Raw genomic sequence first — 27,587 nt, 5'->3', positions numbered from 1 at the left:
CAGCTATCTCTATGCATCGATATGATTTAACATAAACATTCTGATGACATAGTAAAACAAAAGAGAACAAAATAAAGACCTTCATGGTTGACCCAAGCTATCATCCAGTGAGTTCTCTAATAAACCTCCCTGTCGGAGGAGAGATAAGAGATAAGGTTTCTGGAGCCTCCCTAGGCCTAATAACTTTTAGCAGTGCCCCCACCCCTCACCGTATGAAAGCAAGTCTCTCTCGCTGTATCCGAATCATAACTAAAACATTTTATAAATTATCCAACCCAAATGTAGAATGCCAGTCCTTAGTGCCTACTTTGAGTATGACTCAAATTCCAGCTTCTCAACCGAGCACATCCCGGTTAGAAGGTACATTTATAAAAGGAACCTTTTATAAAAGTAATAACTCTTCTCATTACAACCCCCCTACACCGTCCCTGTTTTCTTGTCGCGAGTGGCCTGGTAATGAAAGATGGGTATCTCATTGCATTCTTAGTCTAAATTGTTTGCCGTGTGAAAAACATCAGAGTAATCTTAAATAGGCACATAATTCATGTTCAAATTCACAACATAACATACATAGGCATTCCATCATCAAGTCCTTTAGGAAATAATGTCAGGAGGGTGAAAATCCCAAAACATTCTCTGTTACTCAGAGTATTATTAATATCACCCCCCCCCCCCCCCCCGTCCGACATCTTAACTTTCTCTATGCCACAAAATGTCATGCTTCAGGTCATTGAAATGTACTGCGACTGGATAATCCCAGTCGTTTCTCCTGATTGAACTTTTATGTTCACTAATTCCACCTTACACTTATTCTTCCGATATCTGATTATTCCCTGTTTTAGATGTGGGACTATCTCCCTACGTTTTTATGTTGTTTTTTTTGCTATGTTTCTTCGTCTTACCTTGGCCATTGAAACCACTGATAGTGATTTTCACTGTGGCCGTATTAACCCCTTGCACGTCTGCGATGTGACCGGAGTTATATTCCACTCTCAAAACATTTTTCTCCGTTTCATCCACAACTCCCACAATTGTCGATTTGATCACAGGTTTCAAACCTGCCATCAAAGCCGAAGTGCGAATTCTATCAATGCACTCCTGTCCAATTTGTAAGTCGCTCTGGATAAGAGCGTCTGCTAAATGACTTAAATGTAAATGTAAATGTCTGTACCCAGTCTTTTTGTAGCTCAGTACATCTATTTATTACCCATATTCGAGCCAAATTGGTAGAATACTTGTGCGCTCTTTCAGTGCTTCCATGGCTTTATTAAAATCCTCTAGCTCCGCTTGGAGAATCGGGGCCATATGTCACCATATCAGTAGTTATTATTCCCAAACCTCTCTCATCGGTGTCCAGGGTGTTTTAGATTTCTTCACTCCCGTCTCTCATAGACACCTTCTATTAACTATTTTCCAAGGTAGTGACTTTTTCAGGATAAAAAATAAATGGAATGGAGCCAAGCCAAGCATGGTAAAATCCCAGAGCAGTTTCCTTCCTCTCCGGCAACTGGGTTAGTAAGGACTCCTGTATCTTTGTAGTGACTGGGTGTATTGATACACCATTCAAAGTGTAATTAATAACTTCACTATGCTCAAATAGATATTCAATGTCTGCTTTTTAAATTTGAGCCCTTCTTTGCAAAGCATTGGGAAACATCACTAGTTTTTGTGGTTGAAACTTTTCTTGAAAATCACTGTTTGACTGAGGGACCTTACTTATAGTTGTATGTGTGGGGTACAGAGTTGAGGTAGTCATGTAGGTAGTCATGACTTGTGAAGCACATTTTTACTCCAGAACTTATTTTAGGCATGCCATAACAAAGGGGTTGAATACTTATTGACTCAAGCTTTTCATTTTTTATTAATTTGTGGTGCCAATATATTTGACCACAGCTGTAGATTTAGACATTTGTTAAAAGTTTAAATTTGTATGTTTTAATGTGGCGTAGGCATACGTGCGTACATGTTAGAAAAAGCGTGGCCGAAGTCTATTGTTGGACTTTTATTCATATGCCTGTGTGTGCTCCTTCTAAACGCCCCAAATGGCTTTGTTCTATCAGGAGGAGAATTCATATATCAATGGCAAGGCAACTCACAAGATCACAGTGGTGCCCATAGGAAACCTGACCATCACCTGCATTGCGACCAACAAGCTGGGAAATCACTTCATGGCCCTCAACGTCTCCTCCTGTGAGTGCACCTGTGGCGACTGCAGCTAACAAGTGCCAAACGCTAACCTACAGTAGCGTACTGTACCTACACTAACTCCTGGTCACTTCTCTCTAACACTAAATCACAGCCCACTTCCCTCTTAACTGCTAACTTACAGTAACCTACACAACACCCTTCCCACTTGACTCGTGCAAGCCTACAGATGAATGTCAACTTTCCCAGTGGCTCTTATAAAAGAGTATAATACATCAGTTAATTCAATGTCTGTAAACTGTTCATGGTTCTTATTGATATGCATTGTTATTTTGACTTTATCCATAATGAAGGCTAGTGACGTGACAGTTTAGTGAAACTAATCACATGGGAATCGTCCATTTGAAAAACAGACATGCTGGGGTAATAATTACATAACCGATGTTCTATAGTTATACAAGTCCTGTGTAAAGGGGGCTTTATGGGGCCCTATTATGTTGGATATTTGGGGATGATAGAAGTGGAAAAAGTCACATGACTTTCCACTTACCTTGGTTGTCAATGTGTAGATCCATTGGCCTATACAGAGGGTAAATAAGTAAAAACCAATCAACAACCGCCAAGTAAAGCAAAGGATCATTTAAAAAAAAATGTTTTTGCTCTTTAAACATAGATGATTAGATTAATGTCACCATGGTAGGTATGCTGAAGGCTAATGCTGGACTTTATAGATTAATTTCATCCACTGAACATTGTGCCATTGGCTGTTCCTTTCTCATCCCTTCTCTCTCTTTCCTTCACTGTCTCTCTTTCTGCTCTGCATCTGTTTGGTTTGGTTTGTCTTTGTCGAGCATATAGAATGATAGAGGCCTCTAGTTGCCAAAAGACAGTTTTAGCATGGGCAGTGCCATTGAGGGCTTCCAGCATTTTAAAATAGTCAATGTTGTCAACTGGGTGGGGATTCCTATGAGTTGTAACCTCAATGGCACTGCCCATACTGTATATAAAGATGAGTCCTCTATCTATCTCTATGGTGTCAAGGTGCTGGACTGTCGCCCCTTATCTCTTCCTCTCGGGGTCAAGCTGCATTACATTTCCTTCTCACTACTTCTGACAAAATTGAGTATTGTTGCTACAGTATACAAAGCAAAATAAAAATGCATAATTTCCACTTGCTTGCTCACCAAATCTACACTCTTCTGGCTGGTATTTGGAATGGTTAGGGTTTGTTTGACTTTCTTTATAGCAATTTCAGCTGTTACAGTTTTTCTGCTTTTCAACGAATGGAAACAGTACCCAGTTTAATTTCTATATATAATTAATAATGTATATTATTAATTGGAAGTTAATTTCATTTTATATCTGATTTCAGTAATTAATGACGAAAAAATACCAGGAAAAGGTAAGATATCCCCCTAATTTGAATTATTTGGCTTGAAAATGGCTGCCCAACTAATATAATAATAATAGGTACCGTTTAGCAGATGCTATTATCCAAAGTGACTTAAAGTCATGCATACATACATACATTTTACAAATGGGTGGCCCAGGGAATCGAACCCACAATCCACAAACTGAACCATACAGGGCCACCAACTACCAGGGTTGGTGTGAATTATATATTTTTTCCTTTTAAGCCCATCATTTTCTATGAGTATTAGTTAATTTGAAGCGATAACAACCCTGTTGACTATTGTGTAGAGGTGAAAGCATCTGGTACTGGATTACACTGTATCTTCTGATACCTAGACTCCTGAGAGCCTTTTATTTATTGATTTAACCTTTCATTTAACTAGGCAAGTCACTTAAGAACAAATTCTTATTTATGGGACTCCCAATCACGGCCAGTTGTGATACCACCTGGAATCAAACCAGGGTCTGTAGTGACGCCTGTAGCACTGAGATGCAGTGCCTTAGACCGCTGCGCCACTCGGATGGCTTTGTTGACGCTCTTGGGGATTGAACAGCCCGGCATGACAAACCCTTCTCAAATGTCATCCCCATAAACAACCAAACTAACAGCAGTAGTGCTCATACAAACATGGCTCCCACATCTTCATTTAGTTTTGCTTGCCCACTCATTACAGTACTAGTCATCTTTGTGTGTGTGAGGTAGACAAGTGTTTTTGCTGGTGCACTGTTTGACATGTTGTTTTTGTTTGTAGGGGCACAGGATGACAGTTCGGACCAGGCTTTACTGATTGTGCTCATTGTTGTTGGGCTCATCATAGCTGCTGCTGTTGTGGGGCTGTTCTATTGGCTTTGCATTATGAAATCAAGGTACACACTTACACTAATCATTATATTTTAGTTGTATAGTATGATCATATTCCTGCCCAAAACAAAAAGGGACAGATTTATTAAGCATATGCACTTATCTTTTACAAACCTAAATCTTGAGGGACATAAACGTTGAGGACAGAATAAAAAGGTATACTAAAGATTGAGAATGTATAAGACATTGAAGTAAATGCAAACTTTGCATCTGATGCATTGGCTTAGTAAGTCTAGCCCAAAGTGTAATAAGTATATTACAATGAGGGAAGAATTACATAAAAATAGGAGTTTTAAGTAAAGTGAATCTCTTCTTCAGACAAGGGACCTGGAAAACAGGAGAGAAGGAAGCCGGAACGTCCGAAGAGAGCAAGAAACTGGAGGAGTGCAAAGCTAAGGTGTAGGGACAGCCGGGCTGTACTCGAGAGACGAAGAAGGTATGCACTGACAATGCACTGAGTTGATCATTTTTTAAATATAATTTGACATTTACCTTGCCTTGCCGAGTTTTTCTGTTTTGATAAGAAATCTTGTTTTTATAGGACTCAAACATACAGTTTGATGCTTGATTATTTTCCTGTTAAAAATGAGTGCATTGATTTCTGTTTCAGGAAATAAGTAGAAGAGCCCTTGACCTTTGGAACGACACCGAAACGAAGGCATTTGATTAGCTTCCAAATGAGCAGCATGTATTGCAGAATGCTTCCTAATCCAGATTAACAGCCCCACCCACAGTCTCAGAGGAAAAAAAGATAAACATTTTGTGTTGTTCATTGATTTTCAGTCAGCACTGAAGACTGCTTCTTATTTTCTTTTTGTGTTCCTGGTGAATGCTCAATTGTTTAGCGTATTGTGATGGTGTGGTGGGTTTATGTCTTCTCTTTTTTTTCCTGTTTTAATTTAGTAAAATAATGTCAAATTCACTGTACACTTAAGGTGAGCTAGCTGCTCTACACTGCTGTTACCCTTCTGTTCCTCGAGGTTACATTTCAAATCTTTGCACTCAATTTTTTTTGAAGCTGCACCTTTTTTTGTTACTCCCCTAAATGTTCTTTGTTATCCCCCTGGGGGAAAGTGGCAAATGGAAATATCTGGACATTCTTCTTTTAGTGTGGCGGCCAATTGCAAGTCTCACCAATTCAATTATTGGGGTTACACTTTTTGTTGTGCTGGACAATCAGAAATTGGCTGAATCACAATTACGAGTTTTATTTTAGTGCAACTTGTCTTAGCGTAAGCCATTGGGTCTCACTTACTAGCTACATACTAAATAAGGTGAGGAAAATGTCTCATCCCAATTTCTAAGATACAGAATAATATATATATTATGTTGGTTGTCGGTGTAAGTTTGGAACCAACAAACTGAATGACGCTAGCCTCAAACATCTCCACAAAATGCAAATCAGCTCACTTTTATCTAATTGCAAATCTGACATTTGCAGGTCAGATTTGCCAGCCGTTCTGCACAAAAATGTAGCTACCTTTTTGTTTTTCTGAAAAGTTTTGCCTTACTTGAGTTACACGTTGTTGTGAACTGTTGTTATAAATGTGAGAAATGGAGCATTCATATGAATCTGCTGACATTGCCCCCTCTTTTAGCTGTTAAATCAGATATAGTCATAACACTAATATATTTTTTATTTTGCATCTCTCTCAGATTTCAGTTAAAACGGTGTTGTCTCCCTCTCCGGTGTCATACTGTAGTGAAAGGCCATTTACTAGTGTATTTATTCACGTTTCTGTTTTGCAGTTTGAAGGGGTTCACTGTAAATATGTCAGGTGTGAATGTCCAGCTTGTGTCGTGCTCTATTTATACTGTGTGAGACATGTCAGGTTCGCTGCACTTCGGCTTACTAGAACCACCACATTCTGATTTCAACCTCAAACGTGCATTATTTAAACGGTTGAAAATGTACTGTATGGTGGAATGAGAGTTACATGGAGACAGGCGTATAAAACAGTAGAGATTTTTTTTGTGTGTTTTTGTTTTCTTTTTAGGGTCTGAAGGACTGTAATTGAAACGGTGAGGATGATGATAGGAAAGTATGATAGGAAAGTTGTGTTTCCATGCATTTAGTTAATTTAGTATAATCAGGTCAACAGTGAAACCAAAGAGGGTAAGATGAGAAGGCCATAAAAGTATTGTGAATACTGAATTTTGTTTTTGTACTTTTGTTGAGAATAAAGTGTACATTTTTAAGTAGTGTTTTTTTCTCCAAGGTATGTCAGCACCAATTTAAACAAAAACACATTTCCAACATGTTTTGTTGTTTGAGATTCTTGCTGTAATGAAAAGCGCTATGCAAATTAAATGTATTAAAGCTACACTGGTTACACGTTTCATATATGTTCAAGTCAGACAATCACAGCAAATTGAAGCTTCAACTTCAAGTCAGACCCTTGCAATATTATGCCAGCGTCGTCCGGGTTAGGGTTTAGCCGGGGTAGGCCGTCATTGTAAATAAGAATTTGTTCTTAACTGACTTGCCCAGTTAAATAAAAATACATGTAAAAAATGAAAGACTCATATTAATACTGGCTTTTATGATTTTTTTTTTTTTAAACAAAACAAATCACTGGTTACTTTAATTACTGAACAATGACAATAATCATGAAGTGAAGGCTTTCATAATGTATAAGTTAATTGCACACATCACAATGCTTAATACGTTCCACAATTCATTTTCATCGAAAAAAATTCATGGCAGGAGAGAGAGAAACTAAATGTGAAAACCTCCCCTTCTAACCTAATGAAGGCCACTTCACTTCCCCCATCCATTTTTAGGAGCCAGATGGAATAAAACATGTTCAGTTTGAGACTTTCGAGTTTAAAGATGAAAAAGAATTAGACCAGTGCAAAATGAAGCTTCAAAGAGGAGAGGAGAAATAATGCAGTTATTGTATTGAAACTGTCAAAGCCAGGGTTGGTACTGTAATAGGTAGTTGACACAGGGGAGTGAAGGGAAAATGCCTCCTTTGTTATTAACGGCTTTTTGCGGCATTCCTCTTGATATCGACTTGAAGCCCTTTAAAATTCCTGATTGTGGCTAACGACGCAAGAGTCACTTTAGGAGCAGCATAGTTGCCCAGAGGTTTTCTCTGAAAGACACCCTTGTCAAAGCAATGCACCCTGGAAGTCGGACGTACAGTTTGTCTCCAGTTGTGTGGGAATGCGTCTACATATTTCAGCGTACAATAACTAGGCAACAAAAGGACAACAGGATTTCAAAATAATATTGACTAACACTAACAACATAATGTATATTCATTTGTAGAACCAGTCAACGCAAAGGTATTGGCTCGGTGGTATCATTATCTATCTTATTTTTTTCACATAAAAAAACAAATACATTTTTTTATAATCTAAGAGCAAAAGTGTACTAATAATGGTTTGTGCCTTGAGCAGAATGTCTTGGGAATGCATGTGCCCCCTCAAGTTAACATACTTTCAGTGGGGTTGTTGTCTTTCACTGAAGAAATCAAAACAAACACACACGCATGCACATGCACGCACACACACAAGGCTGTATCTGGTTTCATCTGTGGTTCTGAGACGAGAGGAACCGTTAAGGGTCATGACACTGTCCCACCCCGTTTCTTATTGTATATTCGCCAGGTTGCTTCTGGAGGAAGGAAGTGGAGAAGGCAATAGTTGACTTCCAGAGTGGCTTAATGGTGCCTCTGTTACCGACCTGGGAGCTTCTGGGAGTTAATAACAACACTCAAAAGCCTCCCTCTCCCAACAACAACAACAACTGCACCAGCTCATTAAGGCAGAGAATTCAGCTAGGGCACCAGGAACACCATCTTTACTGGACTGCACACTAGTATACCTCTCAGAGAGATGGAGAGTGAAGGATATAGAGAGAGAATTAGGGGATTGAGAGAGATGGACGGGTCTTTAGGTGATTTTGAGACAGATATCATAAGGATCATAGGCAACAATGGCAATAAACATAGAAGAACATGAGCCAAGGCCAGTTTGTTACAGACACCCCACCCCAGATTGGCTGATTATGAAAGGCTGGGGGGTGGGCAGGTGGGGAGGGGGATCAGCAGCAGTGGTGGCAGGAGCAGAAGGGTAACACAAAGGCCAGCACTGGCAAAGCTTGCCTGAATTCATTCCTTCACAGGATTAACATGCTGGTAGACAAACTCTGTTCTCTGTCTCTCTGATTCGATTTAGCTTCGAACAGATAGTTGTGGATGGACTCCCGATCTGTGGAAAAATGCAGTCCACGGATCAGCGTTTTCCAAGCTTACCATCTTTTTTTGGTCAGAACGAGCTAGTGAGGGATAACAAGGTAAAATAAGCCCTTTCCTTCTACCCTAGCGCACACAGAGGCACAAGTTGTCTCCTATTTGGGTCCCCTTCTCAGAGTTATAGTTTGAGTCTAGGGGCCACTAAGGCAAATTCTCTGAGAATGTTCCGTGCCACGTCCACTTTGTTCTGAGCAATCATGAGTGCCCTCTTCACATCCTCAAAAGAATAGCCCTCTCCCATGAGTTTGGCGATTTTGGCGTCTGTACTCTCACTGGCTGAGTCCTGCCCATGATTCTTCCTCTGATGGATGTCCGGAGGGGTCTTCCGAGGGAGCGGCTTAGGCGGCCTGGCAGGTGCCTGCAAATAATCTACGTCCACTGCAAAGAAAATTGAATGGATAAGTCAATGGATGATGGGTAGGTAAAAAGCTTCTTTCAAGTGGCTTTTAGCATAAGTGGTTTTAAGAGCTATTCAAAAAAGTTTAAATAATTATCAATAATGGATTCATGCATATGTATTTATTATGCCAAGGCAGTAGCTTCTCTTCCTCGGGTCTGAGACAAAAATTACGGCAGTATAATACAATTTTGAAACATTAAAATACATTTTACAAATGATTTCACAATACATTAAGTGTGTGCGCGCCCTCTGGCCACTACCCTACTACAACACAATCCAGGTGTACACGTGTGTATAGTCTGTATGTTATGTGTGTTTGTATGTGTGTGTTTGCGAATTTTCACAGCCCTCACTGTTCCATATGGTGTATTTTTAATCGGGTTTAAAAAAAATCTGATTTTACTGTTTGCGTGAGTTACTTGAAGTGGAATAGAGTTTCATGTAGCCATGGCTCATAGTCTGTTCTGGACTTAGGGACTGTGAAGAGACCCGCTGGTGACATGTCTTGTGGGTTATGCATGGGTGACTGACCTGTGTGCTAGTAGTTTAAACAGACAGTTTATTCATTTAAGAGGTATCAACATGTCTATATTTTTGACGAAAACAAGTAGTTTGAGCCATGAGAGATTGACATACATTTTATTAATGTTAGCTCTCTGTGAACATTTAAGGGCTAGCCGTGCTGCCCTGTTCTGGTCCAGTTGTAATTTTCCCAAGTCCTTCTTTGTCGCACCTGACCACACGTGTCTAAACTAGGTCATGTAGGACCTGACTTGTTGATATTGTTGTTATGAAAGGAGAGCAGTGCTTTATTATGGACAGACTTCTCCCCATCTTAGCTACTGTTGTATCAATATGTTTTGACCATGACAGTTTACAATCCTGGGTAACTCCAAGCAGTTTAGTCACCTCAACTTGCTCAATTTCCCACATTATTATTCATTACGAGATGTGGTTGAGGTTTAGGGTTTAGTGAATGATTTGTCCCAAATACAATGCTTTTAGTTTTTGAAATATTTAGGACTGGCGTATTTCTTGCCACCCATTCTGAAACTAACTGCAGCTCTTTGCAATCAATTCAGTCTCTGTAGTAAGCTGACGTGTATAGTGTTGAGTCATCTGCATACATAGACACACTGGCTTTACACAAGGCCAGTGGCAGGTCATTAGTAAAGACTTTTTGAAAGTAATGGGCCTAGACAGCTGCCCTGGGGAATGTCTGATTCTACCTGGCTTATGTTGGAGAAGCTACCATTGAAGAACACCCTCTGTGTTTTGTTAGACAGATACATCTCAATCCACAATATAAGAAGGGGGTGTAAAAGCCATAACATCTACGTTTTTCCAGCAACATACTATGATCAATAATGTCAAAAGCCACACTGAAGTCTAACAAAACAGCTCCCACAATCTTATTTTCAATTTCTCTCAGCCAATCATCAGTCATTTGTGTGAGTGCCGTGCATGTTGAATACCCTTCCCTATAATCAGGCTGAAAGCCTGTTGTTCATTTATTTAATGTAAAGTTTACAAAGGTTTGGTAACATGCTTTATTGGTCAGCTATTTGAGCCAGTAAAGGGGGCTGTACTATTATTGGGTAGCGGAATGACTTGTGCTTCCCTCCAGGCCTGAGGGCTGTTGGAGGAAATTATAGTTGAAATGATTAATTATGTATACATTTTTATTAGAACCATTAAGTTTTAATACTATTATGTTATGGTATGAAATGTATGGATTTTTGGTTAAACTAGGACCGAAAATGTAGGTAAAACAAATTAATTGTCTGTACCTTGCGGGAAAGGGAGAAGGAGGGCTATATATTTTTTCTGACAGATAAGAATGTTCTTTGATGTTCCATTAGTGGAGGTCTTTTAGACAGATTGGAATGTTTGCTTTATGACAATCTCCAGACCTGAAGACACTGCGCTATTGTGTGGATCGGAGAGAGTGTGAGAAACTGATGACGTCATTTTTATCTTCTCTTTAAAATACCTGTTCTTTGTATTTTGGGGCAGTACTCATCAAGAATAAATGCTGAACTTGTTTTTAAGACTGGTCTCAATCTATGTCATGCAAAAATGATAAACGTACAACTTATTATGAAATAGATAGTGTGAATTTGGTTTTGGCCACAAAACTTATAGGAATTTAGAATTCCTCTAACAGGGCACACGCTCTCTAGTAGGCTTAGATTGAAGAGATGGCAAATAGGATCGTCCGCTATCATCCTCAGTAATTTTCCATCCAAGTTGTCAGACCCCGGTGGTTTTTCATTGTTGACAGACAACAATAATTTGTTCACCTCTTCCACACTCACTTTATTGAATTCAAAACGACAGTGCTTGTCTTTCATTATCTGGTCAGTTATACTTGGATGTGTTGGTTCGGCGTCTGTTGCTGGCATGTCATGTCTAAGTTGCCAATGAACAAATCATTATCAGTGGTTTTTGTGATGAATGAGCCATCTGATTCAATAAATGATGGAGCTGAGTTCGCCTTTTTGACCAAAATTTTATTTAAGGTTCTTCAAAGATTTGTACTATCAATCTTTATATAATTTATCTTTGTTTCATAGTATAGTTTCTTCTTCTTTTTGTTCTGTTTTGTCACATGATTTCAAAATGTGCAGTAGGTTAATGCAGCCAGACTTATTTGCCATTCCTTTTGCCTCCTCCCTCTCACCCATAACATTTTCTAACAATTCCTCATCCATCCACAGATATTTAACCGTTTCTTTCCATACATTATTGTTTGTTGTATTTTAAATAATTCAAAAAGTGAAACTATTAAATAATAAAAAATCCTACAGTATTATATTGTACCTTGGGTGGGGGGTAATGGGTCGTACTCCTGGGACTGTGATGTCCGGATAGGGCTCTTCATGTTGTCCCCTGTTTGTCTCCTCACAGGGGGCAGAGGGGCCACAGCGCTCAACATATCAAACACAGTATCTGAAACCAAACCATTTACAACTGTGAGGGGAAAAGATTGTCTACACTTCAAACAATAACTGCATGTTTGTCATCTATTCACATAGAATTGTGGGCTTTCATTTTTTAAATTACAGTGTATGAGAGTGATAGATGCACAGACCTGGCAGATGTGCAGACCAGGTGGCACAGTGAGAGGAGCTGTGACCCACTGGTCTGGACATGCTGTCGCTATAATTCCATATTCCGTTCTCCTCCAAAGCGAATGCATATATTGGTTCTCTCAAATGTTATTTTTTTCCTGGGGAGTTGAGAACGCTGGTTGTTTAGATTTGAAAATCAAACAGTTGTAATGAACGGGGGGGCTGTGTGTGTCTGTGTGTGGGTGTTTGAGTGAGAAAGACAGGGAAGAACCAACCAGTACAAGCAGAGCCCCATTCATTATTGGGGCTTCGTGCCGACAACATCAAAACTAACTCCCTCGACTCTGAAGTCAGGAGAACTTCTGAGTTTGGTATCAGAGATATGCATTTTGTTGAATCAAGCTTTTTTAAAGGACAGTGGAATAGGGAGGCGGCAGATTTGTGGCCATCTGATGGATCTAACCCTTGCCACTGAGGGTATATGTGGTTCAGAGTTGGTAGTTTTATCACTAGATCAGATTCTGGCACTCAAACTGCTTTTCTATTGCTATTCTCAAGTTTGGAGGGAAGAAACAGCTCACCGGGGGTTAACAGGAAATGGTCATGTCCGGAGGCAGGCCGGGGAGCTCGTGAGCAGGAGGGAGACGAGGAGAGGCCTGTGAAGCTGTGTCTGACGAGTGCAGGGGGCGAGGGCTGTGAGGGAGGCAGGTTGTTGAACAGCTCCTCTGGTGCTGAGACACAATAGTGAGAGGACAAGCAGATAATGGGCTAGGGTTAAAAGGTAATGTTACCATCTTGGTAAACACTGCATATGTTGGCTTAATTGGAAATTACCTTTAAAAGGAGCATTGACGACAAAGCGAGATCGTATTGAATTGGCCAAACTTAATTCCTGGAGGGCCGTCTGTCTGCTGTTTTTGTTATTTCCTCCCAATTAATGTAAATTAAGACCTAGACAACCAGATGAGGGGAGTTCCTTAATAATCAATTACCTCAATTGAAAAAACAAACAAGCGAAAACCCGACTCGCTGAGACATCAGTTTGACACCCTTGGTTTATGCAGTACTTTCCAGTGAAGGCTTGTTCAGACCTTAGATAATTTAGTTTTACCAATGAGAAGGGAAATGTCCACAACAGTGTGACAGATAATCTAAAGATTTCCCAGGGGTAATGAATAGATTTCCCAATTTTACACATTTACTGTCACAGATACATTCACTACGATGGATGCACATTTTGGGGAATATTCAGAGGTGGAAACTTTCCAAGGGAATTAACAGGAATATATGGGAATTAACGGAAATATATGCAAATTAATACCATTTAAATGTTGATGTCTTTTGCATTGGATATTTTACATATCATATGGAGACAGAAACATAAAACTTTTACCTTATCATAAGTAGACATAATTGCAAATGATTAAATCCTTACAATAAAAATCAAATAAAACATTTAGTTATGAATTTAACTTTAACTAAATGAGTTGACTCTTCACATGGGATGATTTCACTGAACAACAAAAGAAAGAGAATATTGAAGATCCCCAATGATCCATCGCATCTCCCAAAAACATTTTCAACATACATCTGTAAAATGATAGTCTAGAAACTAAAGCTTTGGTTGTCTTTCACTCAGGCTTCCATGTCTTCTCCCTGGACCTCCTCAATGTCCACTAGAGGTCAACCGATTATGATTTTTCAACGCTGATACCGATACCAATTATTGGAGGACCAAAAAAGCCGATCCCGATTAATCGGCCGATTTGTATATATATATTTGTAATAATGACAATTACAACAATACTGAATGAACAATGAACACTTTTATTTTAACTTAATATAATACATTAATAAAATCTATTTAGTCTCAAATAAATAATGAAAGATGTTCAATTTGGTTTAAATAATGCAAAAACAAAGTGTTGGAGAAGAAAGTAAAAGTGCAATTATGTGCCATGTAAAAAAATGAACGTTTAAGTTCCCTGCTCAGAACATGAGAACATATGAAAGCAGGTGGTTCCTTTTAACATGAGTCTTCAATATTCCCAGGTAAGAAGTTTTAGGCTGTAGATATTATAGGACTATTTCTCTCTATACCATTTGTATTTCATATACCTTTGACTATTGGATGTTCTAATAGGTACTTAAGTATTACCAGCCTAATCTCGGGAGTTAATAGGCTTGAAGTTATAAACAGAGCAATGCTTGAAGCATTGCGTAGAGCTGCTGGCAAACGCAGTAAAGTGCTGTTTGAATGAATGCTTACGAGCCTGCTGCTGCCTACCACCTCTCAGTCAGACTGCTCTATTAAATCATAGACTTAATTATAATATAATAACACACAGAAATACGAGCCTTAGGTCATTAATATGGTAAAATCCAGAAATTATAATTTCGAAAATAAAACGTTTATTCTTTCAGTGAAATACGGAGCCATTCCGTATTTTATCTAACGGGTGGAATCCATAAGTCTAAATATTTTTTGTTACATTGCACAACCTTCAATGTTATGTCATAATTCCATAAAATTCTGGCAAATTAGTTTGCAACGAGCCAGGGGGCCAAAACTGTTGCATATACCCTGACTGCGTACAATGAACGCAAGAGGAGTGACACAATTTCCCGAGTTGTCACGCCCTGGTCGAAATATATTATGTTTATTCTTCATTTATTCGGTCAGGCCAGGGTGTGACATGGGTTATTGTGGTGTGTTTTTGTCTTGGGGTTTTGTGGGATGTCTAGCGTTAGTCTATGGCTGCCTGAGGCGGTTCTCAATCAGAGTCAGGTGATTATCGTTGTCTCTGATTGGGAACCATATTTAGGCAGCCATATTCTTTGTGTGTTTTGTGGGTGATTGTCCTTAGTGTCCTTGTTCCTGTCTCTATGTTAGTTTACACTAGTATAGGCTGTTTCGGTTTTCGTTACGTTCTTTTTGTTTTGTATTATTTGTATTGATTCGTGTTTTACGTTTTTTCTTTAAACATGGATCGCAATCTACACGCTGCATTTTGGTCCGACTCTCCTTCACCGCATGAAAACCGTTACACTAGTTTAATATTGCCTGCTAACATACATTTCTTTTAACTAAATATGCAGGTTTAAAAAAAAGTTTCTCCTGTGTATTGATTTTAAAAAAAATGTATGTCCTGTAAAATATATTCACCCCAACCAGTATTGTAATCAAAACTTTACCAGAAGGCATGTAGTGGCTCAGACAGTGTAAAAGTGTGTGCTCAATACCGTGTGCTCAATAGCATCTGATTCCTGTGAAAGATCTTGACAATCAGCTGTACATGTGATGGAAGAATGCACTGCACATGTGATGGAAGAATGCACTGTGCCTGCAGAGGGTGGCAATTCCATTGAATTGGGGTTAGTTGAGACCAAAATATGCCGCAAGAGATGTATATCCCACAAAAAAGGTTCACTGTCCCCAAATTCCAGGGCTTAACCTTTTGCGTGTAGGGGGCAGTATTTTCGTTTTTGGCTACAAAACGTACCCATTTGAAACTGCCTATTTCTCAGCCCCAGAAACTAGAATATGCATATAATTGTCAGATTAGGATAGAAAACAGTCTAAAGTTTCCAAAACTGTAAAAAAATATGGTCTGTGAGTATAACAGAACTGATATCGCAGGCGAAAACCTGAGGAAAATCCAATCAGGAAGTGCCTCTTATTTTGAAACCTCTCTTTTCATATGCATGCCCATCCTCCATTTAAAGGGATATCAACCAGATTCCCTAAGGTGTCAACAGTCTTTAGACATAGTTTCAGGCTTTTATTTTGAAAAATGAGCGTGAAAGCTCACATTGCGTAAGTGGATAGTTGGGGGCTCTCAGAGTGAGTTTTGCGCTACAGAGTAAAGCGGCCATTGTTTCTCCCGGTGTTATTGAAAAACCTACACACCCGGTTGATATATTATTGAATATATATTTTAAAAACAACTTGAGGATTGATTATAAAAAACGTTTGACATGTTTCTGTGGACATTATGGATATTATTTGGAATATACTGCGTTGTCGTGACCGTTGTCGTGACCACTCTTTCCTGTGGAGACTATTTAGACTTCTGAACATAAACGCGACAAACTAACAGAGGTATTTTGGGTATAAAAATAATCTTTATGGAACAAAAGGAACATTTGTTGTGTAACTGGGAGTCTGGTGAGTGAAAACATCCGAAAATCATCAAAGGTAAACGATTCATTTGATTGCTTTTCTGATTTTTGTGACCTAGCTACTTAACACAATGTTTTATTATGCTATCGTTAAACTTACACAAACGCTTGGAATGCTTTCGCTGTAAAGCACAATTTCTAAATCTGAGATGACAGGTGGATTAACAAAAGGCTAAGCTGTGTTTTGCAATATTGCACTTGTGATTTCATGAATCTGAATATTTTTTAGTAATATTATTTGACTGTGGCGCTATGCTATTCAGCGGTTGCTGACGAAAATGATCCCGCTAACGGGATGGGTAGCGTCAAGAAGTTAACTTCCCATGGAATATTTCCGGAAAATTTCCGGAATTTTACTGGACAGTTTCCGACCCTTTGCAAACCTATTCACTACACATGATATTTTCCTTTACAAAACTGAAGGCCGTTCAAATATTTCTAGCTGTGCAGTTATCTGCTGTTCTCATAATAATTACATTACTCATATTGTTGATATAATATCACTACTAGATATACATCAGGGCCGGCGCCAAACCAAATCCATTGGAAAGGCCTTGGATTTCCTTAGGCGGACATGTTTTTGCAATTGGAGCAATGAGAGGTGAAAATCTCTGAATTTGAATGTGAGTGTCCGGAAAGGGCAGCATTATACAACATTCCAATGTCATGGTCTTGTGAATCTCTCATGCATATCATATTTTTTGATTGAAAATGGGAACAAATGGGTGAGATGGACAAATACTGATTTCAAAGCAAAATGGACTAAATTCTCATTCATAAAAACATGAGGTGAGTATCAAAGTAGTTTTAAAAGATGCTCTTGACTTAAAGTTGAACCTCAGATGAATCTTAAGTATAATATCCTTTACAGTCAACTCAAAATATGATATGTTGTTCTTTTGAACTAGACTACATTTTTCGTATCATAATGAGACTAAATGAAATGACATAGGCCAAATGGATTTTGTGATGTTTTCTCATTTTGTTTTGTATTTTAACGCCACTTTAAACGTGTACATGACACTGCAACAACATTTCCCCATGGGGACAATAAAGTCAGTAAGTAAATTAATTTAGAATTACTGTATATAAAAGCCCCTTAGGATCTGTGAGAATTTCTAATGGAAAATGCCCCATAGATATTAATTTAGAGTCCTCCAATCCTCAAAATGTAATTATTGGCAGAGAAAAAAATATTTATGATATACTGTAGGCCTACCATAGGCAAAATGAGTCTCACTGGTGTTGAGTAATGTCTAATGAAGGCAAACAATTTAGAATCCTCCAATCCTGTAGCCTACTCCCGAACGTCATGTTGTACTGGCTTCATTTACAAATTAGTGAGAATGTCTCACCCCATGTTCAAGAATTGCCTTTTTCTCGCTCACTCTAGGTTAAATGAAAACAAAATCTCCAAAATGTTGTTACTTTTTAAACAAAGCGATTATTATTTATAATTGATTTAGAATTATCTAAAAGCCAATTAGATATTCTCAGATATATTCTCACAGATCCTCATGGAAAATGCCCCTTAGATATCAATTTAGAGTCCTCCAATCCTCTAAATGTAATTATTGGCAGAGTAACATCATTGAAAAAAGTATTTTGGATATACTGTAGGCCTATCATAGGCAAAATTATTCTCACTAGTGTTGAGTAATGTCTAATGAAGGCAAACAATTTAGAATACTCCAATTAATTAGGCAAGTACCAGTCAAAAGTTTGGACACACCTACTCATTCCAGGAACTTTCTTTATTTTTACTATTTTCTACATTGTAGAACTAATAGGGATGAAATAACATATATGAAATCAGTTGAGAAAAAAATATTATTTACAAGGACAGCCTACTTCTTCCTCCCCAACGGGGATTTGAACCCCGGTTTCCCACATGCCCTTCATTCTATAGTACAGACATGGCCTGCTCTCTCCTATGTAAGGAATTAGGCACTTTCCCATGTTGACTACAGTATGTATTGTAGTCTGCACAGTAGCCTAATAAACAAATAATGATAAAAAATACTCTTTCAAAATGCAGATATTGATTTAGTTATGGATCCATAACCAATTACTATGGGAATAAATATAACTGATTTAAATAAATATTGGAACAAAGTTGTCTCTTGAAGGCAAACAATTTAGAATCCTCCATTCCTGTAGCCTACTCCCGACCGTCATGTTGTACAGCACCATATTTTCCATTCCATCCTAACGGAAACCCTGAAGGTTTCATTTTTTTGTTTTTCTCTGAATAGAAACACAATAATATTAATCAAATTAATGAATTTCTTAAAATCAATCCCATATAGTGTGCTATTACAAAAAAGGTTTTAAATTCTCTGGTAATACCAATATGAACTACTATTAAATGCTTCTCAAAGATGACCTCTGGTAGTCAAACAAGCAATAACTTGCAGTAACAGAAAAAATGGCTTGTAATTAAATGACGTGCCACAGAATGCTGCGACAGCACGCAAGGTGTGCCGCAGTATGACACAACTTTTAAAGAAAGAAACACTGTAGTATATACCCATTGACTTTCAGCAATTACGCTAATCTAATGATATGCTACCTTCAACTTCCTTCAAACTGCACGCAGAGACCATACAAATGGTATGCATGTGTTCCTCAGACTCTGGGTAAGTAAGAAATTACCCCAAAACCCGAAGTATTCCTTTAATGTGTTATCTTGTGTTCTGTGATTAAAGGTTAAGCTTGTACTCTGCCTGTTCTGCAGTCTTAATGAGACCGGCATACAGTATGTGCATGTGGTACCAAAGAGCCTACTAAAATGAGGTTGTTAAGATCGGCCATTTCAATTATGTTTTGGCCAATTTTTTTTTTTGGGGGGGGGGGTTCACAGCAAATGTTTAGGGGCTCAAATAACTAAAACTAGATTGGTACAAAATAATCTAATTTGGCACACAGAAACTAGAGACCATGAATTACTTGATCAAAAATAATGGCACTGATTGGCCTATAGGTGGCGCTGTTATAAGCAAACTCACTTAAACCCTTATACCTGCAGCCTTGTTTGACCTGGAGACTCGAAACGTTGTATGCAGGCGTCAAGATAGATTTTCCTCCCTCTTGGAAATTTTGTAAAACCTTTGAAAAACTTATTCTCATGAACCACAAGTCCAAATAACACCAAATGTTTGGTATGTAGGCCTATGGTACATCTCTTACATTAGTTAAGGGATTGGTTAATTAATTAAATCCTTTGTAAATCCACTTCACATTGGCCTATCAACTATAAACTTTTGAGGGTCATCAAAGGCATTACCATGATGAACCATGTTACGTTTGGCATTGATATCTTACAAAAATATAGAAACAATTCACTTTTTTGACATTGTAACGCTAATGCTTCAAATAATCATAAAAAATATTCTCACAGATAAAAGTCAGATTCAGTCCAAATAGTTCCTAAAGACTTTAAGAAAATAACGTTGATGCATTCAAAGATGGCCACACTATATGAGTACTGTAGAACATATGATAATATGCTAAAATATGCTAACTTAAAAGTAAATGACAAATCTAATATTCCCATGCCCCAATAGCATTGTTGCAGAGGGCTTACTATCTAGCTACAGTGTTTGAGTCATCTCAGCCGCTTTCTTGTACAACAGCTCAACTAGGTAACAAAAAGCTAATTTGTGACGCTAGCTAGACTGCTTCTCGATTCGGAAGCTCAGGGGCTTCAGGGGCCAGCGGGTTAGATGATTCCACCATGGACCTACTGTGAACAACTGGCTACTAGAACTGAATCGATGGAATTGTGCCAATTAAATTTGGTATGTAAACCATATGGGGTTTGAAATTATTGACACCCTTGATTTAAGATGAGCAATAATGACTGTTTAAAATAAATAATTAGAAAACAAAATAGGGAAATTACATTATTTTATTATTATACAACTGCTCAGAGAAAGAGATTTTGTTTCACAAGTAATACTTTTTTTCCTAGCACGCAATAACTACATCAAGTGTGTGACTCTACATACTTGTTGGATGTATTTTCAGTTTGTTTTGGTTGTGTTTCAGACTATTTTCTGCCCAATAGAAATGAGTGGTAAATACTGTATTGTGTGACTTTTATTGTAAATAAGAATAGAATAGGTTTCTGAATACATCTGCATTAATGTGTTTTGCTACCATGATTAGGGATAATCCTGAATGAATCGTGAATAATGACGATTGAGAAAGCTACAGAGGGTCTAAGATCATACGGACACAAGAACGCATTTGTGGATCGCACACACATCACCGACAATGATGGTCACCTCCCCTGTTATTTCTCTGAGAAATTGTAGTAGTTAAACATAATAACATTTCCCAGTTTTTTTGCATACAATATAGCTCAGTATTTTAATTAATTATTTTATAGTCATTATTTTTATTTTACCTTTATTTAACTAGGCAAGTCAGTTAAGAACAAATTCTTATTTTCAATGACGGCCTAGGAACAGTGGGTTAACTGCCTGTTCAGGGGCAGAACGACAGATTTGTACCTTGTCAGCTATAAGGGGTTTGAACTTGCAACCTTCCGGTTACTAGTCCAACGCTCTAACCACTATGCTACGCTGCTCATCTTTATCAAGGATGTCAATCATTTCAGAGCCAACTTTATATTCCTTAGAAGCTACAGTGAGGCAAACAAGTATTTAGTCAGCCACCAATTGTGCAAGTTCTACCAGTTAAAAAGATGAGAGAGGCCTGTCATTTTCATCATAGGTACACTTCAACTATGACAGACAAAATGAGAAAAATAATCCAGAAAATCACAATGTAGGATTTTTAATGAATTTATTTGCAAATTATGGTGGAAAATAAGTATTTGGTCACCTACAAACAAGCAAGATTTCTGGCTCTCACAGACCTGTAACTTCTTCTTTAAGAGGCTCCTCTGTCCTCCACTCGTTACCTGTATTAATGACACCTGTTTGAACTTGATATCAGTATAAAAGTCACCTGTCCACAACCTCAAACAGTCACACTCCAAACTCCACTATGGCCAAGACCAAAGAGCTGTCAAAGGACACCAGAAACAAAATTGTAGACCTGCACCAGGCTAGGAAGACTGAATCTGCAATAAGTAAGCAGCTTGGTTTGAAGAAATCAACTGTGGGAGCAATTATTAGGAAATGGAAGACATACAAGACCACTGATAATCTCCCTCGATCTGGGGCTCCACGCAAGATCTCACCCCGTGGGGTCAAAATGATCACAAGAACGGTGAGCAAAAATCCCAGAACCACACGGGGGGACCTAGTGAATGACCTGCAGAGACCTGGGACCAAAGTAACAAAGCCTACCATCAGTAACACACTACGCCGCCAGGGACTCAAATCCTGCAGTGCCAGACGTGTCCCCCTGCTTAAGCCAGTACATGTCCAGGCCTGTCTGAAGTTTGCTAGAGAGCATTTGGATGATCCAGAAGACGATTGGGAGAATGTCATATGGTCAGATGAAACCAAAATATAACTTTTTGGTAAGAACTCAACTCGTCGTGTTTGGAAGACAAAGAATGCTGAGTTGCATCCAAAGAACACCATACCTACCTGTGAAGCATGGGGGTGGAAACATCATGCTTTGGGGCTGTTTTTCTGAAAAGGGACCAGGACGACTGATCCGTGTAATGGAAAGAATGGATGGGGCCATGTATCGTGAGATTTTGAGTGAAAACCTCTTTCCATCAGCAAGGGCATTGAAGATGAAACGTGGTTGGGTCTTTCAGCATGACAATGATCCCAAACCCACCGCCCGGGCAACGAAGGAGTGTTTCAAGGTCCTGGAGTGGCCGAGCCAGTCTCCAGATCTCAACCCCATAGAACATTTTTGGAGGGAGTTAAGTCCGTGTTGCCCAGCAACAGCCCCAAAACATCACTGCTCTCGAGGAGATCTGCATGGAGGAATGGGCCAAAATACCAGTAACAGTGTGTGAACCTTGTGAAGACTTACAGAAAACGTTTGACCTCTGTCATTGCCAACAAAGGGTATATAACAAAGTATTGAGATACACTTTTGTTATTGACCAAATACTTATTTTCCACCATAATTTGCAAATAAATTAATTAAAAATCCTACAATGTGATTTTCTGGATTTTTTTTCTCATTTTGTCTGTCATAGTTGAAGTGTACCTATGATGAAAATTACAGGCCTCTCTCATCTTTTTAAGTGGGAGAACTTGCACAATTGGTGGCTGACTAAATACTTTTTTGCCCCACTGTATGTGAATACAAAGTCACTGCAAACTTAGATGGCTGACTCAACCCGTTTGTCTTCAGAAACACCTCTTGATTTATTCCACATTCTGTTGAGTTACAGCCTGGATTCAAAATTGATTAAAAGAACATAAGAATCTCACCCATCGGCACACAAAAACCCGATAATGATAAAGTGAAAACATGTTAAAAAAAATAATTTTGGCAAATGTCTTGAAAATTAAATACAGAAATATCAAATTTACATAAGTATTCAAACTCCTGGCTCAATACTTTGTAGAAGAACCTTTGGCAGCGATTACAGAGGAGAGTCTTTCTGGGTAAGTCGCTAAAAGCATTCTACACTGGGATTGTGCCCATTATTATGAACAAAAATTCTTCAAGCTCTGTCAAATTGGTTGTTAATCATTCACTGTCTTCAAAGGGAAAACCACCCATGACGCGGACACCAACGTCTTGCTTCCAGACAAGCTAAACACCTTCTTCGCCCACTTTGAGGATAACACAGTGCCACCAACGCGTCCCGCTTACCAAGGACTGTGGGCTCTCCTTCTCTGTGGCCGACGTAGGACATTTAAGCGTGTTAACCCTCAAAAAGTCTCAGAGTATGTGCAGTGTTTACGGACATATTCAATCTCTCCTTATCCCAGTCCACTGTCCCCACATGCTTCAAGATGTCCCGGAAAGAATGGAAGTGCTTCGAGAGACCTCTACCTTACCTGACACCTTAGACCCACTTCAATTTGCTTATCGCCCCAATAGATCCACAGACGATGCAATCGCCATCGCACTGCACACTGCCCAATCCCATTTGAACAAGAGGAATACCTATGTAAGAATGCTGCTCATTGATTATAGCTGAGCATTCAACACCATAGTACCCCCCAAGCTCATCATTAAGCTCGAGGCCCTAGGTCTGTACCCTGTGCAACTGGGTCCTGGACTTTGACGGGCCACCCCTAGGTGGTGAAGGTAGGAAACAACATCTCCACTTCGCTGATCCTCAACACTGCGGCCCCACAAGGATACATGCTCAACCCCCTCCTGTACTCCCTGTTTACCCATTACTGCGTGGCCACTGTGAGAGCAAAATTACACGATTATGTTATACTGTTTATGCATCGAATAGCTTTGATGAGTACTTTCTCATGAAATGTCTGTGTGAAGTGAGAGGAGTCTGAAGACCTACAGCTGGCAATCCATAGATAAGATGTGGTGGGTGTAACTGAGATAAAGAGAGCATGGAGGAGTAGAGCAAAACTCTTATTATGTCTAATCATTCTTGCATCTGGGAAACAACACCAGATGCAGATTACCACAGGATGAACCCAAAGTGGTTTATGGTGCCTCCCCAATACATATGGGAGTGGTGGAACTTTACCCTGCTGGTCATCTGGCCTTTCTGGGGAGTTTTTCCTAGCCACTGTGCTTCTACACCTGCATTGCTTGCTGTTTTGGGATTTAGGCTGGGTTTCTGTACAGCACTTTGAGATATCAGCTGATGTAAGAAGGGCTATATAAATACATTTGATTTGATATGCCGCTCTGACATTGCTCACCCAAATATTTATATATTCTTAACTCCATTCCATTAACTTAGATTTGTGTGTGCTATGTGTATTATATTGAAATTGTTAGGTATAAGTTGTTAGATATTACTGCACTATTGATTTGGCCTTGTGTTTTAGGTCATTGTCCTGCTGAAACCTGAACGTGGTTTTCTTCTAGGATTTTGCCTGTGCTTAGCTCCATTACTGTAACGGCTGTTGGTGGAAGAAGATGAGGACCAATGCGCAGTGTGGTAAGTGTCCATATTGATAATTTATTATCATGAACACAAAACAAAATAACGAGAACGAAACGGAACAGTCCTGAACGGTGAATACAAAAAACACTGAACAGAAAATAATCACCCACAACTCAAAGGTGAAACCAGGCTACCTAAGTATTGTTCTGAATCAGGGAAAACGATTGACAGCTACCTCTGATTGAGAACCATACCAGGCCAAACACAGAAATCCCAAATTATAGAGAAAAGAACATAGACTGCCCACCCCAACTCACGCCCTGACCATAATAAAACAAAGACAAAACAAAGGAACTAAGGTCAGAACGTGACAGTACCCCTCCCCTAAGGTGCGGACTCCGGCCGCAAAACCTGAACCTATAGGGGAGGGTCTGGGTGGGCGTCTGTCCGCGGTGGCGGCTCTGGCGCGGGACGTGGACCCCACTCCACCATAGTCCTTGCCCGCCTCTTTACCCGCCTCTGTGGCCTCTTTAGAGCGGCGACCCTCGCAACCGACCTCAGACTGGGGACCCTAGAAACGGGTCCCGAATGGACGGGAGATTCCGGCAGCACCAGACAGGCGGGAGACTCCGGCAGCTCCGGAGTGAAGGGCGATTCCGGCAGCTCCGGAGTGAAGGGCGATTCCGGCAGCTCCTGACTGACCGGCGGCTCCGGCAGCTCCTGACTGACCGGCGGCTCCGGCAGCTCCTGACTGACCGGCGGCTCCGGCAGCTCCTGACTGACCGGCGGCTCCGGCAGCTCCTGACTGACCGGCGGCTCCGGCAGCTCCTGACAGACGGGCGACTCCGGCAGCTCAGGACAGACGGGCGACTCCGGCAGCTCAGGACAGACGGGCGACTCCGGCAGCTCAGGACAGACGGGCGACTCCGGCAGCTCAGGACAGACGGGCGTCTCCGGCAGCTCAGGACAGACGGGCGACTCCGGCAGCTCAGGACAGACGGGCGACTCCGGCAGCTCAGGACAGACGGGCGACTCTGGCAGCTCAGGACAGACGGGCGACTCTGGCAGCTCAGGACAGACGGGCGACTCTGGCAGCTCAGGACAGACGGGCGACTCTGGCAGCTCAGGACAGACGGGCGACTCTGGCAGCTCAGGACAGACGGGCGACTCTGGCAGCTCAGGACAGACGGGCGACTCTGGCAGCTCAGGACAGACGGGCGACTCTGGCAGCTCAGGACAGACGGGCGACTCTGGCAGCTCAGGACAGACGGGCGACTCTGGCAGCTCAGGACAGACGGGCGACTCTGGCAGCTCAGGACAGACGGGCGACTCTGGCAGCTCAGGACAGACGGGCGACTCTGGCAGCTCAGGACAGACGGGCGACTCTGGCAGCTCAGGACAGACGGGCGACTCTGGCAGCTCAGGACAGACGGGCGACTCTGGCAGCTCAGGACAGACGGGCGACTCTGGCAGCTCAGGACAGACGGGCGACCCTGGCAGCTCAGGACAGACGGGCGACTCTGGCAGCTCAGGACAGACGGGCGACTCTGGCAGCTCAGGACAGACGGGCGACTCTGGCAGCTCAGGACAGCCTTTGGTTTCCTTGTGCCTTGCATGTGGAATGATCTACAATGCACTTTAAAACTGGAGGAATTAGTGCATCGAGGGCATTTCAGACGGTTAGACCTTTTAACTGATTCATTTTTTTAACATTTTGTTTTTGTGTATTGTTGTGCATAATAACGCGTATTTGAATGTGAATATAAATGTGTAGTTTAATGTGTTTATTGTATTTTGATGTGTATTTTGGTGCTATAGAGAGCTCATTTGGAAAAGAGACCTTGGATCCTGGACTTCCTGACCGGCCACCCCCAGGTGGTAAGGGTAGGCAACATCACATCTGCCACGCTGATCCTCAACACTGGGGCCACTCAGGGGTGCGTGCTTAGTCCCCTCCTGTACTCCATGTTCACCCACGACTGCGTGGTCAATCACAACTCCAACACCATCATTAAGTTTGCTTACGACGCAACAGTGGTAGGCCTGATCTGAGAGCCTATATCGAGGAGGTCAGAGACCTGGCAGTGTGGTGCCAGGACAACAACCTCTTCCTCAATGTGAGCAAGACAAAGGAGCTGATCGTGGACTACAGGAAAAGGCGGGCCGAACAGGCCCCATTAACATCGATGGGGCTGTAGTGGAGCGGGTCAAGAGTTCTGTCCACATCACCAACAAACTATCACGGTCCAAACACACCAAGACAGTCGTGAAGAGGGCACAACTCCCCCTCTGGAGACTGAAAAGATTTGGCATAGGTCCCCAGATCCTCAAAAATTTCTACAGCTGCACCATCAAGAGCATCTTGACCAGTTGCATAACCGCCTGGTATGGCAACTGCTCGGCATCTATGTAAGGCACTACAAATGATAGTGCGTATGGCCCAGTACATCACTGGACCTATATACTAGGCGGTGTCAGAGGAAGGCCCAAAAAACTGTCAAAGACTCCCATCACCCAAGTCATAGACTGTTCTCTATGCTACCGCATGGCAAGCGGTACCGGAGCGTCAAGTCTAGAACCAAAAGGCTCCTTAACAGCTTCCACCCCCAAGCCATAAGACTGCTGAACAATTAATCAAATGGCCACCCAGACTATTTACATTGATACATCCACCCCCCTTGTTTTTACATTGTGGCTACTTGCTGTTTATTATCTATGCATAGTCACTTTACCCCTACCTACATGTGCCCCTACCTCAACTAACTTTTCCCCTCGCACATTAACTCGGTACCGGTACCCCCTGTATATAACTTTGTTATTGTTATTTTATTGTGTAACATTTTTATATATATTTTAAACTTCAGTATATTTTGTAAATATTTTCTGAACTATTTATTGAACTGCATTGTTGGTTAAGAGCTTGTAATTTGTCACGTTCTGACCTTTATTTCCTTTGTTTTGTCTTTATTTAGTATGGTCAGGGCGTGAGTTGGGGTGGGCAGTCTATGTGTGTTTTTCTATGTTTGGTTTCTGTTTCGGCCTAGTATGGTTCTCAATCAGAGGCAGGTGTCGTTAGTTGTCTCTGATTGAGAATCATACTTAGGTAGCTTGGGTTTCAATTTTGAGTTGTGGGTGTTTGTTTCCGTGTGAGTGTTTGTTGCCAGACGGTACTGTTTCGGTTTTCGTTCATGTTCACATTTATTGTTTTGTATTTCATAGTGTTCTGTTTATATCTTATAATAAACGTTATGGACACTTACCACGCTTTGCA

The 27,587-nt window shown here is 40.5% G+C and overlaps 2 protein-coding genes across 5 annotated transcripts in view; one reads left to right on the top strand and one right to left on the bottom strand.

The window, feature by feature from the left end:
* Positions 1 to 6,744, top strand: part of alcama (activated leukocyte cell adhesion molecule a) — a 69,333-nt gene extending 62,589 nt beyond the window's left edge. Inside the window, exons 12-16 of one of the 2 annotated variants that reach the window (XM_064938161.1) lie at positions 2,061 to 2,190; positions 3,518 to 3,547; positions 4,311 to 4,425; positions 4,739 to 4,856; positions 5,031 to 6,744. In XM_064938161.1, the coding sequence (XP_064794233.1) occupies positions 2,061 to 2,190; positions 3,518 to 3,547; positions 4,311 to 4,425; positions 4,739 to 4,823 (360 nt within the window). In that variant the 3' untranslated portion in view covers positions 4,824 to 4,856; positions 5,031 to 6,744. The remainder of the gene's footprint in view (positions 1 to 2,060; positions 2,191 to 3,517; positions 3,548 to 4,310; positions 4,426 to 4,738; positions 4,857 to 5,030) is intronic. The other variant, XM_064938162.1, reaches the window with a different exon arrangement.
* Positions 6,745 to 6,943: 199 nt separating this feature from the next.
* The window catches only part of cblb (Cbl proto-oncogene B, E3 ubiquitin protein ligase), a 180,316-nt gene continuing 159,672 nt past the window's right edge, over positions 6,944 to 27,587 (bottom strand). For all 3 annotated transcript variants that reach the window (XM_064938158.1, XM_064938157.1, XM_064938159.1), the window contains 3 exons: positions 12,738 to 12,887; positions 11,906 to 12,034; positions 6,944 to 9,060 (listed from right to left, as the gene is read on the bottom strand). In XM_064938158.1, coding sequence (XP_064794230.1) covers positions 8,801 to 9,060; positions 11,906 to 12,034; positions 12,738 to 12,887 — 539 coding nt within the window. In that variant the 3' untranslated portion in view covers positions 6,944 to 8,800. The remainder of the gene's footprint in view (positions 9,061 to 11,905; positions 12,035 to 12,737; positions 12,888 to 27,587) is intronic.

The sequence above is a fragment of the Oncorhynchus masou genome, chromosome 26, assembly GCF_036934945.1.
Source record: "Oncorhynchus masou masou isolate Uvic2021 chromosome 26, UVic_Omas_1.1, whole genome shotgun sequence".
In the NCBI taxonomy this organism is placed as follows: Eukaryota; Metazoa; Chordata; class Actinopteri; order Salmoniformes; family Salmonidae; genus Oncorhynchus; species Oncorhynchus masou.
The sequence above is the reverse complement of the archived record's forward strand: the minus strand, read 5'-3'. Positions and strand labels throughout refer to the sequence as shown.